The sequence below is a fragment of the Solanum stenotomum genome, chromosome 11 (genome assembly GCF_019186545.1).
Source record: "Solanum stenotomum isolate F172 chromosome 11, ASM1918654v1, whole genome shotgun sequence".
Classification (NCBI taxonomy): Eukaryota; Viridiplantae; Streptophyta; class Magnoliopsida; order Solanales; family Solanaceae; genus Solanum; species Solanum stenotomum.
The window spans coordinates 47,890,401-47,908,804 of NC_064292.1; the positions used below are offsets into that span (position 1 = coordinate 47,890,401).

Sequence of the window (18,404 nt, forward strand, 5' to 3'; positions counted from 1 at the left end):
TGCTTACATTCTGTTCTTACTGTATCAAGGGACCTGGTCCATTGACCGTTAATGGAAGCATACATTCCAACAATTGGTATTAGAGCGGGTGTTCTCTAGCCGGTTAACACCGTGAGAGATTATTGTAAAAGAATGGATGCTCCACTAAGCTGGCCAGAAGGTCGGTCTATAACGAAGCCACCTCTGTTTGATGGTCAGTACTATCGGTGGTGGAAAAAGTGCATGTTGGAGTTTATAATGGCTGAAGATTGTGAGCTGTGGGGTGTTATTTTTAAAGGTCCCTATGTACCAACTATAGAAGTAAGAGATGGGGATGTCATAAGGGTCGTTCTCAAAACCCGACAGCAGTACAATGACTTTGACAAAAGGAAAGTTGAGAAAAATTACAAGGCTAGGAAGATCTTAATGTGTGGAATCGGACCAAATGCATATGACCAGATTTCATCTTGTGAATCAGGCAAGGAAATTTGGAATCACTTGAGAACAATGTACGAAGGCACTGAGCTAACAAAGAAATCTAAGTTGGATCTCTTCACTACTCAGTTAGAAAGCTTCTCCATGGAAGAAAGTAAATCTATTCATGAAATGCGTACTAGATTCTCCCCCATTACAAACGAGCTCACGTTCCTAGAAGAACCTGTCACTGCAAGAAAGCAGGTCACTAAGATATTGGAGATTCTTCCCAAATCTTAGACTGATGAACTAGATACTGTCTAAGAGGCAGAAGATCTTGAAGTACTGTCGTTGGATACTCTATTTGAACATCTTCAAGTTCATGAGATGCACAGGAGGATGGGCAGTCTCACTCTCAAAGGCAGAAATAAAGGAGGGGACCTGGTCCAGGACAAGTCACCAGCTCCTGAAGTGACATCAGGTGAAACCTCTGATGAAGATGAGGACATAGCATACCTCACTAAGACATTTCAGAAAATAGTGAGGAATTATGAAGATCTTCAAAAGGGAAAGAACTCCAGCATGGTTGCAAACACAAACGATCATTGCCACAAGTGTGGAAAGCCAGGGCATTTCATCAGAGATTGCCCCATGCATACACTTGACAAAGACTATGTCAAGGCGGAAGGAGAAAAGGACGAGAGAAGGGACCTGGTTCCGGATGAGAGTCGAAGAACACCAACTGCTTACTCTGGCGTAAAAAAGGCCTTTGCAATCTAGGAAGACACCTCAAGTGACTCAGAAGAGTATGACCATCCTGAAGATGCTTCCATGCTTGCAGTGAAAGATGGTAATGTTAGCTTCGATGAAATGTTTGCCTTTATGGCAAAATCTGATGGTGAAGAAGCTGAAGATGAAGTATCCCTTTCTGACCTTAAACAAAATTTTCATGTTTATTCTGTTAAAGGGTTGAGGAATCTAGCCGCTGTTTTGATTGACTCTATCATTGAGTTAACAACTGAAAAGGATCTGATGAACAACAACCTAGATATCCTTCAGGATGAAAAGGTAGCCTTGGTGGATCAAATGTCTGTTGTGGAAGAACAATTGATAGTTCTAGAAGCTGAAAATCTAGAACTTAAGGAAAAATTAAAGATGTTGAGTGAGAAATGTGGCAGAGGAAAGGGAGAGGCTAGCAGCTTGCAAATAAAGCTAGAAACATGTTTGAATGTTGCGGAAACAAAACTTGCTATGGCCGTGGAGAGAAATAATCAGTTAGAGAAGGCCCTGGTCCGTGTCAAAGAAGAACTAAACAAATCTCTCAAATGGACCACCTCTTCAAAATTGCTTGCCAATCTCACCAGTCAGGGTCAAAATGATAGGAAGGGGCTAGGAAATTCAAGTAAAAGTCCTCTTGCAATCTCCATAGCAAATATGTGTCCAAATCTGACAATTTTTTGTGTCTTCATTGTGGTCGTGATGGTCATTTGAAGTAGGACTGTCCATCTTAGAAAGGACCCAAGATAACCTTTCATACTATTCCAAATAGAGTAACATGAAGAAGAAGAAGGGATCTGGTCAACAGAAGAACATGCAGAAGAAGGGACATGGTCGTGCTTTTGGTCCTAAGTTGAAGAAAATCAGTCTGCCTCATTGGAGAAAGAACTCTCTTATCACTCATTTATCTTCTTACTGGGAACTCCGACTTAAGTGGGTTCCCAAGGTTAACAAGTGATATGGTATGCAGGTGAGAGGAAGTAACGACAGTCTGTGGTGGTTCATGAATAGCAGATTCTCAAAGCACGTGACTGGAAATATTAAAAACTCTCTCTCAAGGTGCTTCAAGTGGAGGTGTCTCGTTTGGCAAATGTCAAGAAATGATAAATGAGTGGACACAACTTGATCTCTCGAATGATGATACATGAGACTTGGCCAGTTAAGCTCTTCTCTCTAAACAAACTTGTGTCAAGGGACCTGGTCCACGGTCTGCCCAAAATAAAATTTGCAGACAACAATGTTTGTGATGCTTGTGTTAAAAGGAAGCAGATCAGATCATCCTTCAAGTGAAATATGCAGGGTGTTAATCTTCCAAAGGGATTTCAAGCTGAAATGGTGAATAGTACATGTCTTTTGACCAAAGTGATGATATTGAGAAGTGTAATCTCAATGATGTTGTAAGAGTATTTGTGGGATACTCTTCATCCAGCAAGGCTTATCCAGTGTATCAAAGATGTGTGCATTGAAAAAGATGTTCATGTGATTCTTGATAAGTCTGGAATAATTGAGAAGTAAGTTGCAAAACAAAGAAGATTCTGAGATGGAAGAGATGTTTCAAATTTAGAGAGATGATCTAAACAATGAGCTTACTGAAGAACATCTTCTTCATGAATCCAACAATCTAAAGAAAGCTGATGTAGATTATGAACCTGATGAAGGACCCGGTCCTATAGACAGTGTTAAACAAAGATGATCCAATTCAAACTAATATTGTGAATTCTGAATGTAAGAATGAAGAAGCTGATCAAGCAAAGTATGACACTTGGTTCCCAAACAAGCTGATAGGTGTCTAAGTTTCTCTTCAACAATGGCTTCAAAAGAGCAACTTCTGAAGTGTTGGGTGAAGAGTTTGTTGCACTCATGAGTAGTGAGCTGTGAAATTAGCATGATGGAAGAATTAAATTTCTTCTTGGAGTTGTAAATCAAGCAAACTTCTAAAGCTTTGCAAAATGGAAGATCAAGTGGCTGACATCTTCACCAAAGTCCTAAGCAAGGACCAGTTTTTCAAGAACATGAACCTGGTTCTAGCTCAGAGAAGCTACTGAAGAAGTTTCGTATTATGGAAGCCAAGTCAACTAATACTCACATGGGGACCAACTCGATGCTGATCATATTGGACATCCAGTTGATAGAAAGAGTACCTCATGAATGGCTTATGTTCTAGACTGATATCTTACTCATGGGAACTAAAAGGCAAGATTTAATTGCTCTTTCAATAACTGAGGCAAGGAATGTAGCAAGTGCAACTTGATGTGCTCAACTCTTGTGGATCAAGCAGCAGCTTGAAGCTCTTAGAAGACCTGGCTAAGATAATCAAGTTGAAGTTGGGAATGTTGAAACCTTCTTGAACGGATCCTGCCTAAAGCAATCAACTCTTTCATGACTATGCAAAAGGAGCAGGTAGCCTTGCTTTTTAGTTATGTATGTTTTAGCAAATTCAATACCATACCTTTTGTAGGTATACACACATGGAAAAAGGTCTGAAGGAAAAGGGAGGTCAGGACAGATCTAAGCAATAACGTTCAACTTACAGAGAGGGACGCGGTCCATTCTCGAAAGTTAGCACTCTTAACATTGCAACTTGAATTATGCATGAGAACCGTTGCAATTTCCATATGTCTGTCATTCAGGTATCCAATCGTGTGCTATCTTTTGAATACCAAGATGACACTCGCCTCTACTTGATTCACCTTTCCACATCTCTTGTACTCCATATGTCTTTCCATATCCCCAGAAAACTCAAATTCCCTTCCAAAATTCGGAAATACTCAAAACCCTTTTTTCTCCACTCTCAAAAAACACTTCTAATGCTTAAATCCTTTGTCCTACTGGAGAATTTTCAATCAAGAAATTTTTGAGTGTGAAGAGGGACCAGGTCCAATAAGCAAAAAGAAGAAGGTGGAAAAGATGATGATCAAAAAGGAAAAGGTTGATAGTCTGAGAACTCAAAGTATGTTGAATAGGAAGTTGTCTGACTTAAAAAAAATGATTAAAAAAATGTATTTTGGAAATGAAAAAAAATTATGAAATGGTTCCTCAATTATAGATCTATTCATCTCGGAGGCCTTAAGTAAATTTAATCTTACTAATCTTTTGTCATGAGAAACTCAAGCTTGATATGGAAGCTATGACAATTGCTCCTACTAACAGGGATACTAAAATATTGTGTTTGAAGGCTTATCTTCTGGAGGAACAATCAGAGGGACCAGGTTGAAAAAAAAAAAGGTAGCAAAGCATGCTGAACTTTAAGAGAAGCTTCTAAAAAAAACCCATGATAAGGGATATGTTCGACTAATACTATTATTTCCATCCCTTGCTCCTAAGTCATCCCCTTTCTCCCTAAATTCCCATGTCAGTCTTCATTCCTCTTTTCTATCGATACTCAGTGGGTATTTCCTTGGTTCTCATTTGTAATAATATTTGCAATGCTTTGATTGCTGATCTTTTATTTATGAATGAAAAATGTCTTGTTTCTACTGGCTTTTCTTATTACTTCATGTATTTTTACTCATGCTCAATGTTGCCCAAGTAGCCATGAATGTCACGCCCCAAACTCAAGGGGAGAAACTGGCTCCTAATGCCAAAACTCAGTCCCGAGCTGACCCTACTCAACCATTTGCTACTAGCGCATGGCAGCCACACACAATCAAGAAAACAAACAAGTATATCTCGGCTTAAAACTAAGTCATCGGCCGGCAAGGCCCCTGTCAAATGATCTATAAAATAAACAACTACTCCTAGGAGATCATATAAATAAATATCCAACTAGCATGAAAGTCCTGATTGGGCCGTCAAGGCCACCATGATATCTATACCAAAACTAAAAGCAGGTATATATCAATACAATACATCAAATAGCTCACAAGCTTCATCAAACCAACAACATAGGCCAGCATGGCCATAACGTAGCTTTACACCCCACACACTAGTCTGCAAGCATCTAAGAGTAGTAAAGATTAGCAGGACAGGGCCCCAGCCTACCCATAAAGATATATACAACAAAAGGTAACAAACTTCCCAACTCTGGCAGCTCCGGAGGAAAGGGGCTAGCCAACCGGATAAAAGTCAATCCTGCTGCGGAGGTGGTCTACTCAGTCGTCTATCAGGACCTGCATGCATGAATGCAGTGACCTCAAGGCAATGGGGCGTCAGTACAAAATAATGTACAGAGTATGAAAGGCAATAGACTATGAGGAGGTATCCTGATATACTAGAATAATCTAATAAATAAATCAAGGATAAGATAAGTGTACTGACTTGCTCCTAAATCTAAACTTATCAAAAATAATAAAACAACAACCTAACCAAGCTCCCATAAACCTGGCAGGTACAAATAACACACAAGACCACCTACTCAGGTCCCCATAAGCCCGGAAGGTGCCAATTAGCCTAAATACCCTTATCGGTAGTCCCCTAGCCCCGTAGGCAGTCACATAGCCCTGTTAGGCATTAATATAGCCCCGTAGGCAGCACATAGCTCTCTTAGGCATCAACATAGCCTATAGACAATTCATAACCCTTTTAGGCAACAACATGGCCCTGTAGGAAGCACATAGCCTTCCTAGGCGGCGTTAATATAGCTCTTTAGGCAACTCATAGCCCTTTTAGGCATCCATATAGCCCTGTAGGCAGAACATAGCCCTTCTAGGCATAGGTCACAATCCTGTAGCTAACCACAATAGCCCCAAGGGCAACAATAACAATTCAATCGCTAAAAGCGAACAATTTAGTTATAAGCAACCTATACAAATAGACTCTAAGTCGTGTCCAACATAGGGACACTAGTAACTAAATAAGAATCTCGACAAGGGAGGATTATATCAACTCGAGCATTCAACAATCAACAATAATGGGTACAAGTATAACAAGGATAACAACCCAATTACATTGCTCCTAAGCTTTAAGGAAACAGGTTATAAGTAGGGAATAGCCTAAACATACCTTTCCAATGAACGCTCGAAAGATCGTAGTTCCTTCATGAAAGTTGTTCCTTATGTCCTAAGGTTCGCAAACACTATATATACACAGCTGGTACGCACCTATAAACAGTTCATAATTAATCTTAAATCGGCAGATTTGCCATATTGCCCCAACTTATCGAAACGTCCGTAGAAATTCATAAAAACAACCATAAAAGGGTCCTGAAATGATTACCTTAGTTAACCAAGTGTAAACCTTGAAGAAACACCAATAACTACAAATTTATATCTTCAAAAACAGGTCCAAACGCAGCTAATAGAAGGGAAAAATGATTGCCACGTATAGGGATTACGTATCTAGGCATGGGGGCAATGTTTAATGGTAGAAATCGTCAAAAACTAACCTTCATCAGGCTAGAACTCCATAGGAACCCTCTCTTAAGATTTCTCTCTGGTTTGGAACTGAAATGGAATGTTTTCATGGCTTAAAACGTTATATAAGCCGACATACCATATTTTACTCCGATATCGGTTTGATACAGGGTTTTGTGCGTTGCAAACTAAACTCGTAGGCCTTAGATTTAATGGGTGATAGGCCTTCTAACTCTTTATATATTGGGAGAAAACATTCAAGACATTTGTCCTAAATTTTAGAGAAATCTTTAAAAAGGAAATTACGATAACTTTCGCCAACTTTTATTTTGCCACTTACTTAACTTCAAAACTTGAGATACAACCCTTGAACACTTCAAATATGACATACAACATCATTTTTAATTTATTACTCACCCTCCTTGTCTTTCCACAAAGATACAAGTTAATTTAGACGTTTTGAAAAGTTGGGGTGTTACAATGAACTTGCTTGAACTATATTTCTGGCAACTTGGTTTACTGCTTTAACCTTTTTTATGATGTCAAAAGGGGGAAGATTGTTAGGGTATGAGATCAATGATATGATTGTAATAAATGACAATGGTAATCTATGATGACATGGTCATGTCGATAGGGGGAAGAAGTGCTACTTGAAGAGGACATGGTCACGTCGATAGGGGGAAGAAGTGCTACTTGAAGAGGACATGCTCATACCGATAGGGGAAGAAGTTGAAAAAGTTTGTCATCATCAAAAGATGGAAAATGCTATTTTGATGTTTTGATGATTTGACAAACTTCCACTACAAGAAAAACAGTCTCTAAGGAAGGGAAATCTAGTCCCTAAAAATCTATATCTGGTCCCAAATGCGAAGTAGAGACCAGAAAAGGCTGGTCGCCACTCGTCGCAACCGGCTTAGTCGCAATTGGTCTTTAACGACGAAGAGAAAAGGCTGGTCGTTATAGGGCATTGGAGACGGGGAAAAATCTTCTCGTGAAATGCTTTTAGAGACAACATATCTGGTCTCAAATAGACCCATATATATCTTGGATTTCAGGTCGTTAAATCACTTTAGCGACCATCAACAACCTGGTCCTAGAAATCATTAGAGGCGAGAACATTCTGGTGCTTGATTAGTTTAATTTAGAGACGATAATAACCTGGTCCTTGATTAGTTTTAGAGATGAGAATGATCTGGTCCTTGATTAGTTTTAGAGATGAGAATGATCTGGTCCTAGATTATGTTTAGAGACAAGAATGATCTGGTCCTTTATTAGTTTTTGAGATGAGAATGATCTGGTCCTAGATTATGTTTAGAGACAAGAATGATCTGGTCCTTTATTAGTTTTTGAGACAAGAATATTACAGGTCCTAGATTATTCCTTAGAGACGAGACATTTATGGTCTTAAATTGTCCTTTAGAGACGAGCATTTCTGGCCCTAGATTGAACATCAATGGTCCTAGTTAAATTGATACCACAATAAATAAAGCTCTTTAACAAACACTAAATCTCTACTAAAACTCTCGATTAAAAAAATGATATAGAAAGACAAAACAAAGAAGATAGAGATAAAGATTGCGATTAATTATAATAAATTGGTTAACATCCCATGATGTTAGTTGCAATATTTTCTTCAAAAAACTTATCTAACATCCGAGTTAGACTATACTATTGAGTTTTGCATAACATTCGTAGAAAACTAATAACAAGCGTTTGCGTTACTTCCAAACTTGTATCTTGACTTGAAACTTCAATCTTCAAAATCTGTTGGTTCAAAATAAAAAGAAACGATAAATAACTATTGTATACATGTAAATTTCATACTAGAATTAGGTTGATCACTCACCCCAAAAGCAGTTCAAATTTCAACAAGTGTTATCTAGAAACATCAACAAAAGCTGCAGAACATAAGAAAAAATTATTAGAAAAACATTGTGATGCATTTATCAAGAATCCAAATACTATTTGTGCATAGAGAATTTAATAAATACAGTGTGGAAATTAACTACTGATGGAAAGTTTACATGTTCTTCTGCATGGAATGAAATCAGGGAAAAAAGAATCAAAACTCAAGGCAACTCATTTACTTGGCATAGAAGCATCCCCTTCAAATGTTCTTTCCTTTTGTGGAGAATGTTAAGAGGTAAATTACCCACTAATGAAAAAACTGCCAGGTTTGGTAGTGAACCTGCTGCTTGCTCTTGTTGTATTTCTCCATTCTGGGATACTATTGAGCACACCTTCAACAATGGATATTTTGCAACTTATGTGCGGAAATACTTTGCTGCAACTACAGGAATTAGTACAGATCACACACCCCTCATTTATTTAATAAGGAGATGGTGGTCTACTAAATACAAAAATGAGGCTCATAAGTTGATTCTCCAGGCCACTCCAATATTCATTTGTTGGAACCTTTGGAAGAATAGGTGTGCTAGTAAGTATGGGGGCATACAGTCCAATGCTTCTAGAGTAATGTATGCTATTTACAAGGACAATTATAAGCTTATGACTACTGTGTTTCCTCATATCAAGTGGCCTTCTAATTGGAAAGACCTGATAATGCTAGTAGAGAGGTGTGATCATGAGACCAAGGTAACTATGGTACTCTGGAAAAAACCTCCTGATCAATGGAGTAAACTCAACACTGATGGCAGTGCTCTGAGTAATCCAGACAAGATAGGGGCTGGTGGTATCTTAAGAGATCATAAAGGTCAGATGACTTTAGCATTTGCCACTCCTTTAGGGGAAGACACTAATAACAGGCTAAAATTGAGGCTGCTATATTTGGCATGACATGGTCCTTACAGGTAGGCTACAGGAATGTCATTCGATAGGTGGACTCCCAGCTCTTAGTGGATTGGATAATGCTCAAAACCAAGCCACCATGGAGTATTAGTAAACAAGCTCAACAACTTCAAGAACTCATCAGGCAAACAAACAACTTCAAATGCAAACATATCTACAGAGAGGCCAATTTTGCTGTAGATTCTCTTTCAAAACACAGTCATACAATTACGAGTCCCCAAATCTATTTCAATGAGCAGTTATTACCAAAGGAAGCAAGAACTTATCATCAACTGGACATGCTGGAAATGGCAAATTTCAGAAGAAGGAAGATTAAGAGAATAAAAGAACCATCTTAATGGCTCCCTGTTAGTTAGTAATTAGTTAGATTTTTTGCCTTTTCTTTTTACTTGTAAAGGGAGAGTCTCCCTGATTTATGCTTCCTAGAATCTCTGTATTGAGAGGAGTCCTCTCTTTAGTTGCATAGAAGCTAGGTAGCATCTTTCTTGTATGGGATGAGTTGGCTATCCTTAGTAGGAAGGTAGACTTATGTACCACCATAAGCTTGGAGGTAAGGTTTATGTCCCCCTCTATGTATTTTGCTTTGTTTATCTATGTAATATATTTCCTTGTTCAGCAAAAATAAAAGAATGCAGCAGTGCAGAACATGGAGAAGAAAGGCACACTGATGATAAACTTTGCAGGTTCAAAATACATGGTTCGTCTAGATGCCATTGTTGCAGAGTGCACAAAAATGAACACATTATTAGAGAAGGAGATATGGCAAAGGAAGTCTGGCAGTTTTTCACAGGAAGTTGTGGTATCATCAACAATAACACACATATCAGATCCACTTTGATTAACTTGTGGTTGCACAAATCAAAATACAAAGTACATGACGATTCTACAATGCTTTCCTAATGGTTAATGTTTGTGCAATCCCATATCGACTCGAAGCAGCATATTGTCAAGGAAAAAGGTTATGAGGAATGCACTAAACCCATTCCATAGTTTCTCATGGCTGCTTAATTATACATGCATACAGAAAAATCTTGAACAACCCAACCAACATGACATCAGTTTCTACTTTCTAAGGACACTACGAATACTTTTGCTCGATTGAGTTTAAATTCTAAGACAATCACAACAAGAAAACTTGTAGAGATGAGGATGGATTCAGCCAAATCTAGTTTTTATCTTTTAGCTAGAAAGTATTAGCTACCATAATTTTTTGCCAAAATTAGTCTAACTAGAAAGTGACTATATGCATCAACAAAATAAACTAAAAAGTTAGGTATTTGTTGCTTACTTGGACAACAAAAAAGTAGAGGTCACTCAGTTGAAACAAAAGATGTCGCAGGTTGAACATGTGACTGTTGAGCAGCGAAGAGTTCCTTCATTTTCATTATTTCTTTCATCTCATTTTCTAAGGTAGACAATCGATCGTTCAAGGATTTGTTTTCCTCATTCAAGAATTTGTTTTCTTCATTCAAGGATTTGTTATCCTCTCGAGATGAACGTAGAGCAGAAAATAGTTCAGCCTTTGAAGAAGTTCCACCTTTTAAATCGTTCGCCTTTACTCCACCCCCAAATCCAAATACATGGCTACGAGTTTGAGGTCCACAACATTTTTCAACAATCTCTATGCTAGGTAGAGATGGATTTGTTTGAACAATTTCTTGGAGTTGAGCCTACGAAATATATAAAAGAACATTTTCTATCAAAACACATAACAATTTCAAGTAATAAACATATTGAATTTACCAACGTACATGTTTTTCAATTGCTTTAGGTTCAACAAGCTTGTTATCTTTCTTACGAGTCTCAAAGAAAATGGTTGCCAAATCTGGTGGATTGCCATCTTTCCCTCCCTTTACATCATAGGCAAGCATGTCAAAGAACTCAAACCTTGTAAATATTCCATTTATGAAATAGTTTTATGATAATACCTTTTGATAAATAATCTCTCGAATAGGCTTGCTACCAATATGATGAAGCATCGTCAACTTAGCTCTATTTGCCGCATTCCTACTACTTCTTGCCTGAATACAAAATTGTCTTAGTTGGTAGAATTTACTTTGTTTGGAAAGAAAGAAACTAGAAGATTTTCCAAAAGAAACAATGCAAGATTGAGGTACTGCTGCAATCTGTTACTGGAAATCATCATGGAAATCCATCAGAAGGGGAATTCCCTTATCCCTTCAATACTACTGCTGCAACAATTTACAGAACTACTTCTAACATTACTACCTCTATTTTACATATCACTAAGAAGCAGTTCAACAAAGCGAGATTGAGGTACACGTGGAGCAGTCTGTAGAGCAGTCTATACCAAACGGGTGATGCAGCAATTCAAAGCACAATTACTATTTCAGCAACATGGATCAACATATTTTGCATACCTGGAAACTTTCAGAAGCAAAATGTTCCTTTACTAACCATTCCCATTCTTTTTTGTCTACTCCCCTTGGAATATTCCTAAGAGACTGTTGAATAGGCTTATCCTTCACATATTTTGCATGCAAGTGTCCTCTCCATTTGTTCCATAACTCATTCATCCATCCCAAGATATGATCACGATGATCATTCATGTCAACACTCTCAAATTTATGCTACAATAATCAAACCATGAGTTCGAGTTATTAATAAGGAAAAAGTATTAGGAAAGGATGTCAAAATGAAAAAGAGCTCTGTTCTAGTAGAATAAGCAAATATTCCAGTAGAAAAAGAATTCCAATTGCTCATTTACTTATTCCAGTAGCTCATAATAATTCCAGTAGCAGCAAATGTTCTAGTAGAAAAAGAGCTCTGCATCTTCTACATCTACTTTTTCTTTTTCATCTTTTAGAGAGAAAAAAATCCAATGATTCACATATATTTGAATGCAGTAGCACAAGTGAAATGTGAAAATTATTCGAAAAACAACTCTATATTTGCATCACATATAAATTTGTTACCTCAATGACTGTTATATGGACAAGAATACTCAGATGTATCAAATAACAATAAAGAAGTTGAATCAGGTGACATTTGTTACCTCAACGGCTGCCCACATATGATTCAACTTTTCTTGTTTAATATCATTCCAAGATGATACTCCCAATGGACATATATTACGATCACGAACAATTTTTCCCAAATGCCTCGAAAACAATTTGCTATTTGTTCCAACCGTTCGATTATTGTAAAAGGTTACTTTCAGCTTTTGTCCAATTTCAAGTGCAGCAACTTCTTTGCACATGTTGCTCCCTCGAACTCTTCTTACCTTTTTTGGATTAGGTGAACCTACAGTTTCATAATTTGGTAAAGACTAGCGATCAAATTCAGTTCTACAAACTAACAACATAACATATATATTAAGAATATCATACCTTTTTCAGTTGTTTCGGTGTGCTTCATAACTTGATCAGTAGATGGAGGCAATGAAATATTGATTTGCTTATCATCTTTCTCACTAACAAAGGGATTTCTGTCCATTTTTTGCATTTCTTCACTAGAAGACTTGGTAGTATTCGATCTTGTGCTTTTAGAAGACATTGTTGACTCAGATCTTTTATCTATTCCCTTTCCTGTAGCAGCTGGATCCGAGAAAATGTGACATAATAGTTCCTCAAAATACAATAGTTCTAAAAAAACACAACAGAGTTGAAAACAAACTTACTTGTTTCAACTTCTTTGGTGTATTGCTTAACTTGATTAGTACATGTCGGAGATGGAATATTAATTTTCATGTTCTCTTTCTCAAGATCCAGGGTGTTCTTACGCATTGTTTCCATTCCTTGACTACTAGACATTGTATAACTTTTCTGTCCTAGTCCTCGAGTCTTCCCTGTAGAACGTAGAGAAAATAAATACAATTATCAATACTTAACATAATGTTTTGGAGCATGAGAAGTTAAAGAACAACGACAAGAACTCGTTGAGAAGAAGAGATTGTGAAACAGAAAAAATAGAGTGTAATCGCTAGGTTGTACATAACGATTACTAGTTGAATATAACTTTCTGTTTAACAAAAAAAATATATATCTTACTTGTTTCAATTTCTTGGATGTAGTGGTTAACAAGATCATTAGATTGAGAAAATAACTTCTTAGCTGGCATATTCCCTTTCTCACCCAACGATTTAAGTCCAACTCCTCGTCCTCATCCCTTTCCAATAGAACCAGGTGCAACAAATGTATATCTCAAAGTACTCTTCATAGTTGAACTGTCCTCATTTTCAGTCTTGACTAGTTTCATCTTGAACCTGCAAAAAAGTCCAAAAGTAAATAATAATAAGAAATAATGTATGGCAGTGCTGTTACAAAATTAATCATGCTTTCATAATGTGTAACAATAAATATATCAATTCATACAAAAAGATATTTTACCTCACTAGTTCTTTTTCGTTTCTTTTGTGAAGGACTTCCTAACTCTACAACATCATCATTCATTTGTTCGATAGTCTCAAAGAAATCACGAGGTTGAGTCTTCATCACGACTTGCCAACCTTTGTTGGAATTATCATTAGCATAGAACACTTGGGATGCTTGGTTTGCTAAAACAAAAGGCTCATTTATTTTCAAAAATCTACTCGGATTGACACTCACAAGATCATACTCATCCTTTTTAACTCCTTTTATTTCATCATACACATCAAACCAATTACAACGAAATAAAACCACTCTTCTATCCATGACAAATTGCAACTCAATCACATCTGTTAATACACCGTAGTAATCAAGGTTCTCACTATCTTTATCATTCTCACCCAATACAACAACGCCACAATTTTGAGTCCTTAACTTTTTATCATAATCCTCTACATGAAATCTATATCCATTAACAACATAACCATTAGAACGCCTCAAATATTGGGTAGGACCGCGTGAAATTGACAGGAGATCTTCCATCATACGACTATCATCTCCTTTGTGCAATTGTGCGACCTATTAACAATATTCCATTGATTATTTTAGAATTAGTATTAAGATATTTAAATATTAAATTTGATTCTTATGTATTACTCACCCTATCTTTAAACCATTCAATAAATTGTCGATTCCATTCTGCATCAGACAAGTGTCGAGCATTCTCATGAGTTTGTGCAAACTCTCTACAAAATTGAAGTGAACCATAAATCTCATATAGAAAGGAAATTATCCTAAAGGAAATGATAATAATAAGATGATATGAAAGTTTCTACATACTCGAGAAATGGTAAGACTTCATCACAATTCTTCAGTATGTATATATGTGCTTGTTCTAATTCATCTACTTCAAGCTCACATGGAGTTTTAGCTCCTAGAGTTTTTCCGGGTTGACAAAATATAGATAAGCCTCCACTACATTTTTGTAAACCACTATCAAAATTTCTTTCAGGTTGATTGAACTTTGTGTCAATTCTATGCAGATACCTCGAACATAAAGTCATGCATTCAATTGCAATATAGCCTTCTGCAATAGAACCTTCAGGGCATGCCCTATTACCAATGAGAGATTTCAAAAAATACAACCATCGTTCCACAGGATACATCCACCGATAATGAATCGGTCCAGCAATCTTAGCTTCACTAGCTAAATGTATAGGTAAGTGCACCATGACATCAAAAAATGAAGGAGGGAAAACCTTTTCTAACTTACAAAGTGTTATGGGAATTTGAGCTTCAATATGATTCAAGTTATCAATTTTCAACTCCTTTGATCCAAGAACACTAAAAAATATTGATAACTCAATAAGTGGTTCACACACTTCTTTAGACAACATACCACGAAGTGCAAGAGGGAGTAAATGTTGAAGAAGAACATGACAATCATGACTTTTCAATCCAGATATCTTGTGATCTTTTAGGTTCACACATTGAGAAATATTAGATGAAAACCCATCAGGAACCTTTAGATTTTTTAAGAAAAGGCATAATTTGTGCTTATCTTCAGGAGACAATGTGTAGCAGGCAGTTGGAACTTCAATTTTCTCTCCATTTTGAATTGGATGCAATTCCGACCTAATGTTCATTTCTTGCAAGTCTAACCGTGTTTTAATTGTGTCCTTGGTCTTTCCTTGGACATTCATTATTGTACCCATAATATTATCACATATATTCTTTTCAATATGCATAACATCCAAATTGTGTCGTAGCAAGAGACATTTCCAATATGGAAGTTCAAAAAAGATACTTTTCTTGTTCCAATTATCCTGCCGTTTTTCATGTGAAATCTTCTTCCTTTTCTTTGGATCTTTTGATAACTGAATCCCTTCAAGATCTTGCACTTGATCAAGTATCTCAATACTAGAACATACTTTTGGTGCGGCCCTTTCCTCTTTGTTTCCATCAAATATCTTCGTCTCCTTCCTCCATTTATGACTAAGAGGAAGGTAACGCCGATGACCCATAAAACATTGCTTCTTACAGTTAGTCAATCAAATTGAAGAAGTATCTTTTTTGCAACATGGACATGCCAATTTTCCTTTTGTACTCCATCCAGATAAGTTTCCATATGCTGGAAAGTCATTGATGGTCCATAACAAAGAAGCATGCAACTTAAAATTTTGTTTAGTTGATGCATCATAAGTCTCAATACCAACTTCCCACAACTCCTTCAATTCCTCTATTAATGGCTGGAGATATGTATCTATTGCATCTCCAGGACCATTTGGACCAGGAATAATCATTGACAAAATGAAATTTTCTTGTTTCATACACAACCAAGGTGGTAAATTATAAGGAATAAGAACCACAGGCCAAATGCTATGTGAGGTTTTTGAATTCCGAAATGGTTGAAATCCATCACTAGCAAGTCCAAGTCGAACATTACGAGGGTCAAGTGCAAATGAAGGATGAAGTTCATCAAATGACTTCCATGCCATTGAATCAGCTGGATGCCTCATTATTCCGTCATCAACTCTTTCATCCTTATGCCATGTCATTAGAGTAGATGTCTTTGTAGACATAAACAATCTCTGAAGTCTAGGCTTTAAGGGAAAATAGCGTAAGCTCTTTGAAGCTATCTTTTACCTTTCTTATTACTTGTTTCCCCACTATGTGTATTTATTTTCCATCTGGACGCACCACAAACTTTGCAAGAATCGAGTAAGCTATCCTCCTTCCAATATAACATGCAATCATTAGTACAAGCATCAATTTTGTCATAAGAAAGCCCAAGTTCTTTAATTATCTTCTTTGCCTCATAATATGAGCTTGGCAAATTAGCGCCATCAGGCAACAACTCCTCTTCAATAATTTCAATAACATTGTAAATGACGCATTACTCCAACGACCCATACTTTTGATATGAAGCAATTTGATCAAAGTGGAAAGCTTTGAAGCTTTTGAATTTTGGTACAGTGGCTGCTCGAAATCCTTCAATAGGCTGAAAAAAAATTTTGCTTCAACATTTGGTTCCTCCTCTGGTAAATCATCACAATCTGTGTGTGTACTTCCTCCATTAAGATTAGGATATAAATCTCTCAACAATTCTTCTACTTCATCCTCACTCTCACATTCTTCTACAACATTACCATCTTCATCATTAGATTCCGAATTTGATTCTGACAATGGCTCACCCAAACGTTCTCCATGATGATACCAAAAAGTATAGTTTCGAATTATTCCATGCACTATCAGATGTGTCTCAACTGTTTTACGAGTTCCAAAAATTGTATTGAAACATTTGATACATGGACATCGTATTTCATTTTTTTCTCCCGTTCTTTGAAAGGAATAATTCAAAAACTTCTGCACACCGTCTAAGTAGATTTCATCGAGTCGATTTTCAACAAGTTGCATCCATTGCTTACTAGGTGCCATACCTTATAGTATACATAAAAATAAGATTTAGAAAAATAAAAGAAAATAAAAATCAAAATATGCGCACAACTTGTTACAATTAGTTTTACACAACTAAGTTGAACTCTAAGATCGCACTTTCTAGTGGACCTTAGCTACTTGTTCAGTTAATGAATTGTGGTGTACTATCATATGACAAAGAATGACGCAAATATAATTTTTCATGCCAATATGTTGACATACCAAACTTGAACAACAAAAATGAGTAAACATAAAAAAAAAAATACAAAAAAGAACACCATATACAAAGCAAAATAGCTAGAATGTCTTTCTAAGAACTTGAAGGTTTTCTTTGGGTTACCCTTAGCTTTTCACTCATGCTTGTCTATCATTTATGATTATTTTCCATGATAATCTTATTTGTTGACGCGATTTCAATATTTTTTTAAAAAAGCTAGTAGTTCCTTGTTGACCAGACAACGACATAAATGACCGTTCAAATTGACTTGTCTATTGTAAAAAATAGATCTTGGTGGACTATTTTTAGTTGATTGTTTAAAGACTCCAAAGTCTAGTAAATAAGTGATGTTAACAGATGTGCAGATTAACGACATGTAACAAATTAATGAAAGAAAACAATTACTTAACTCGATCAAGACTCTAATATAAAGAATCTTTAGGTTGTACACTTGACACGCCTAAAACAGGGAACTCAGATTCAAGCGAGTTTCAGCCCCCTTTCTAATAATTAAACTATCTATGTGAACAACAAAATGATCACTCCATAGTCATCGTTAAGGATTAATAACAAAAGTTGTTCATTCTAATTCCAGAAATTCTATTAAAAAGTATTTTAAGTCTCTTATCTTTGGCTCCTAAAGTTCATTAAGCAAAGAGAACAAGAATCTGATTATAGTATGAGCTTTGATGAACATTATATGGATACAAAAGTTCATGAAACCATGGACTTGTTATACAAGGATCAGAAGACAGTACCAAAAAAACCATTGATCGTAAACCATTTATTCGAAATGATGGATCTGGTGAAACTAATAGGTCAGGAAAACATGCTACAGTTGTCAAGAATGATGCAGAGGAGACTGCTGCTGATTCAACGATTAGAGTTCTCAATGAAAGTGCAAATGAGGTTCTTGAAGAAACCATCAACCTTATTCTGGCAGCGATCAGAATGGTGGATTTAAAGCGCAGGAGCGAGAAAAATCAAGCTTTAGAACAGACTACTATTAAATTAAACAAAGAAAATTTCTTGTCGCGAAATCCTTTGATGAACATTATATGGATACAAGAAAAACATATTAACAAAAGTTGTTCATCATTTGGAGACAAGAAAAATGATCACTCCATAGTCATCGTTAAGGATTAATACTAG

General features: G+C 36.5%; 2 protein-coding genes across 9 annotated transcripts in view; both read right to left on the minus strand.

Annotated features, from left to right (window-relative positions):
- The window catches only part of LOC125845020 (protein SRG1-like), a 110,603-nt gene that overhangs the window by 69,180 nt on the left and 23,019 nt on the right, over positions 1-18,404 (minus strand). The gene's annotated exons all lie outside the window — the stretch shown is intronic.
- Positions 15,649-17,035, minus strand: LOC125846002 (uncharacterized). Its single transcript, XM_049525473.1, has 3 exons — positions 16,513-17,035; positions 16,305-16,459; positions 15,649-16,200 (listed from the first exon to the last, which is right to left on the minus strand). Exons 1-3 carry the CDS (start codon positions 17,033-17,035, stop codon positions 15,649-15,651), a joined length of 1,230 nt encoding a protein of 409 aa, XP_049381430.1.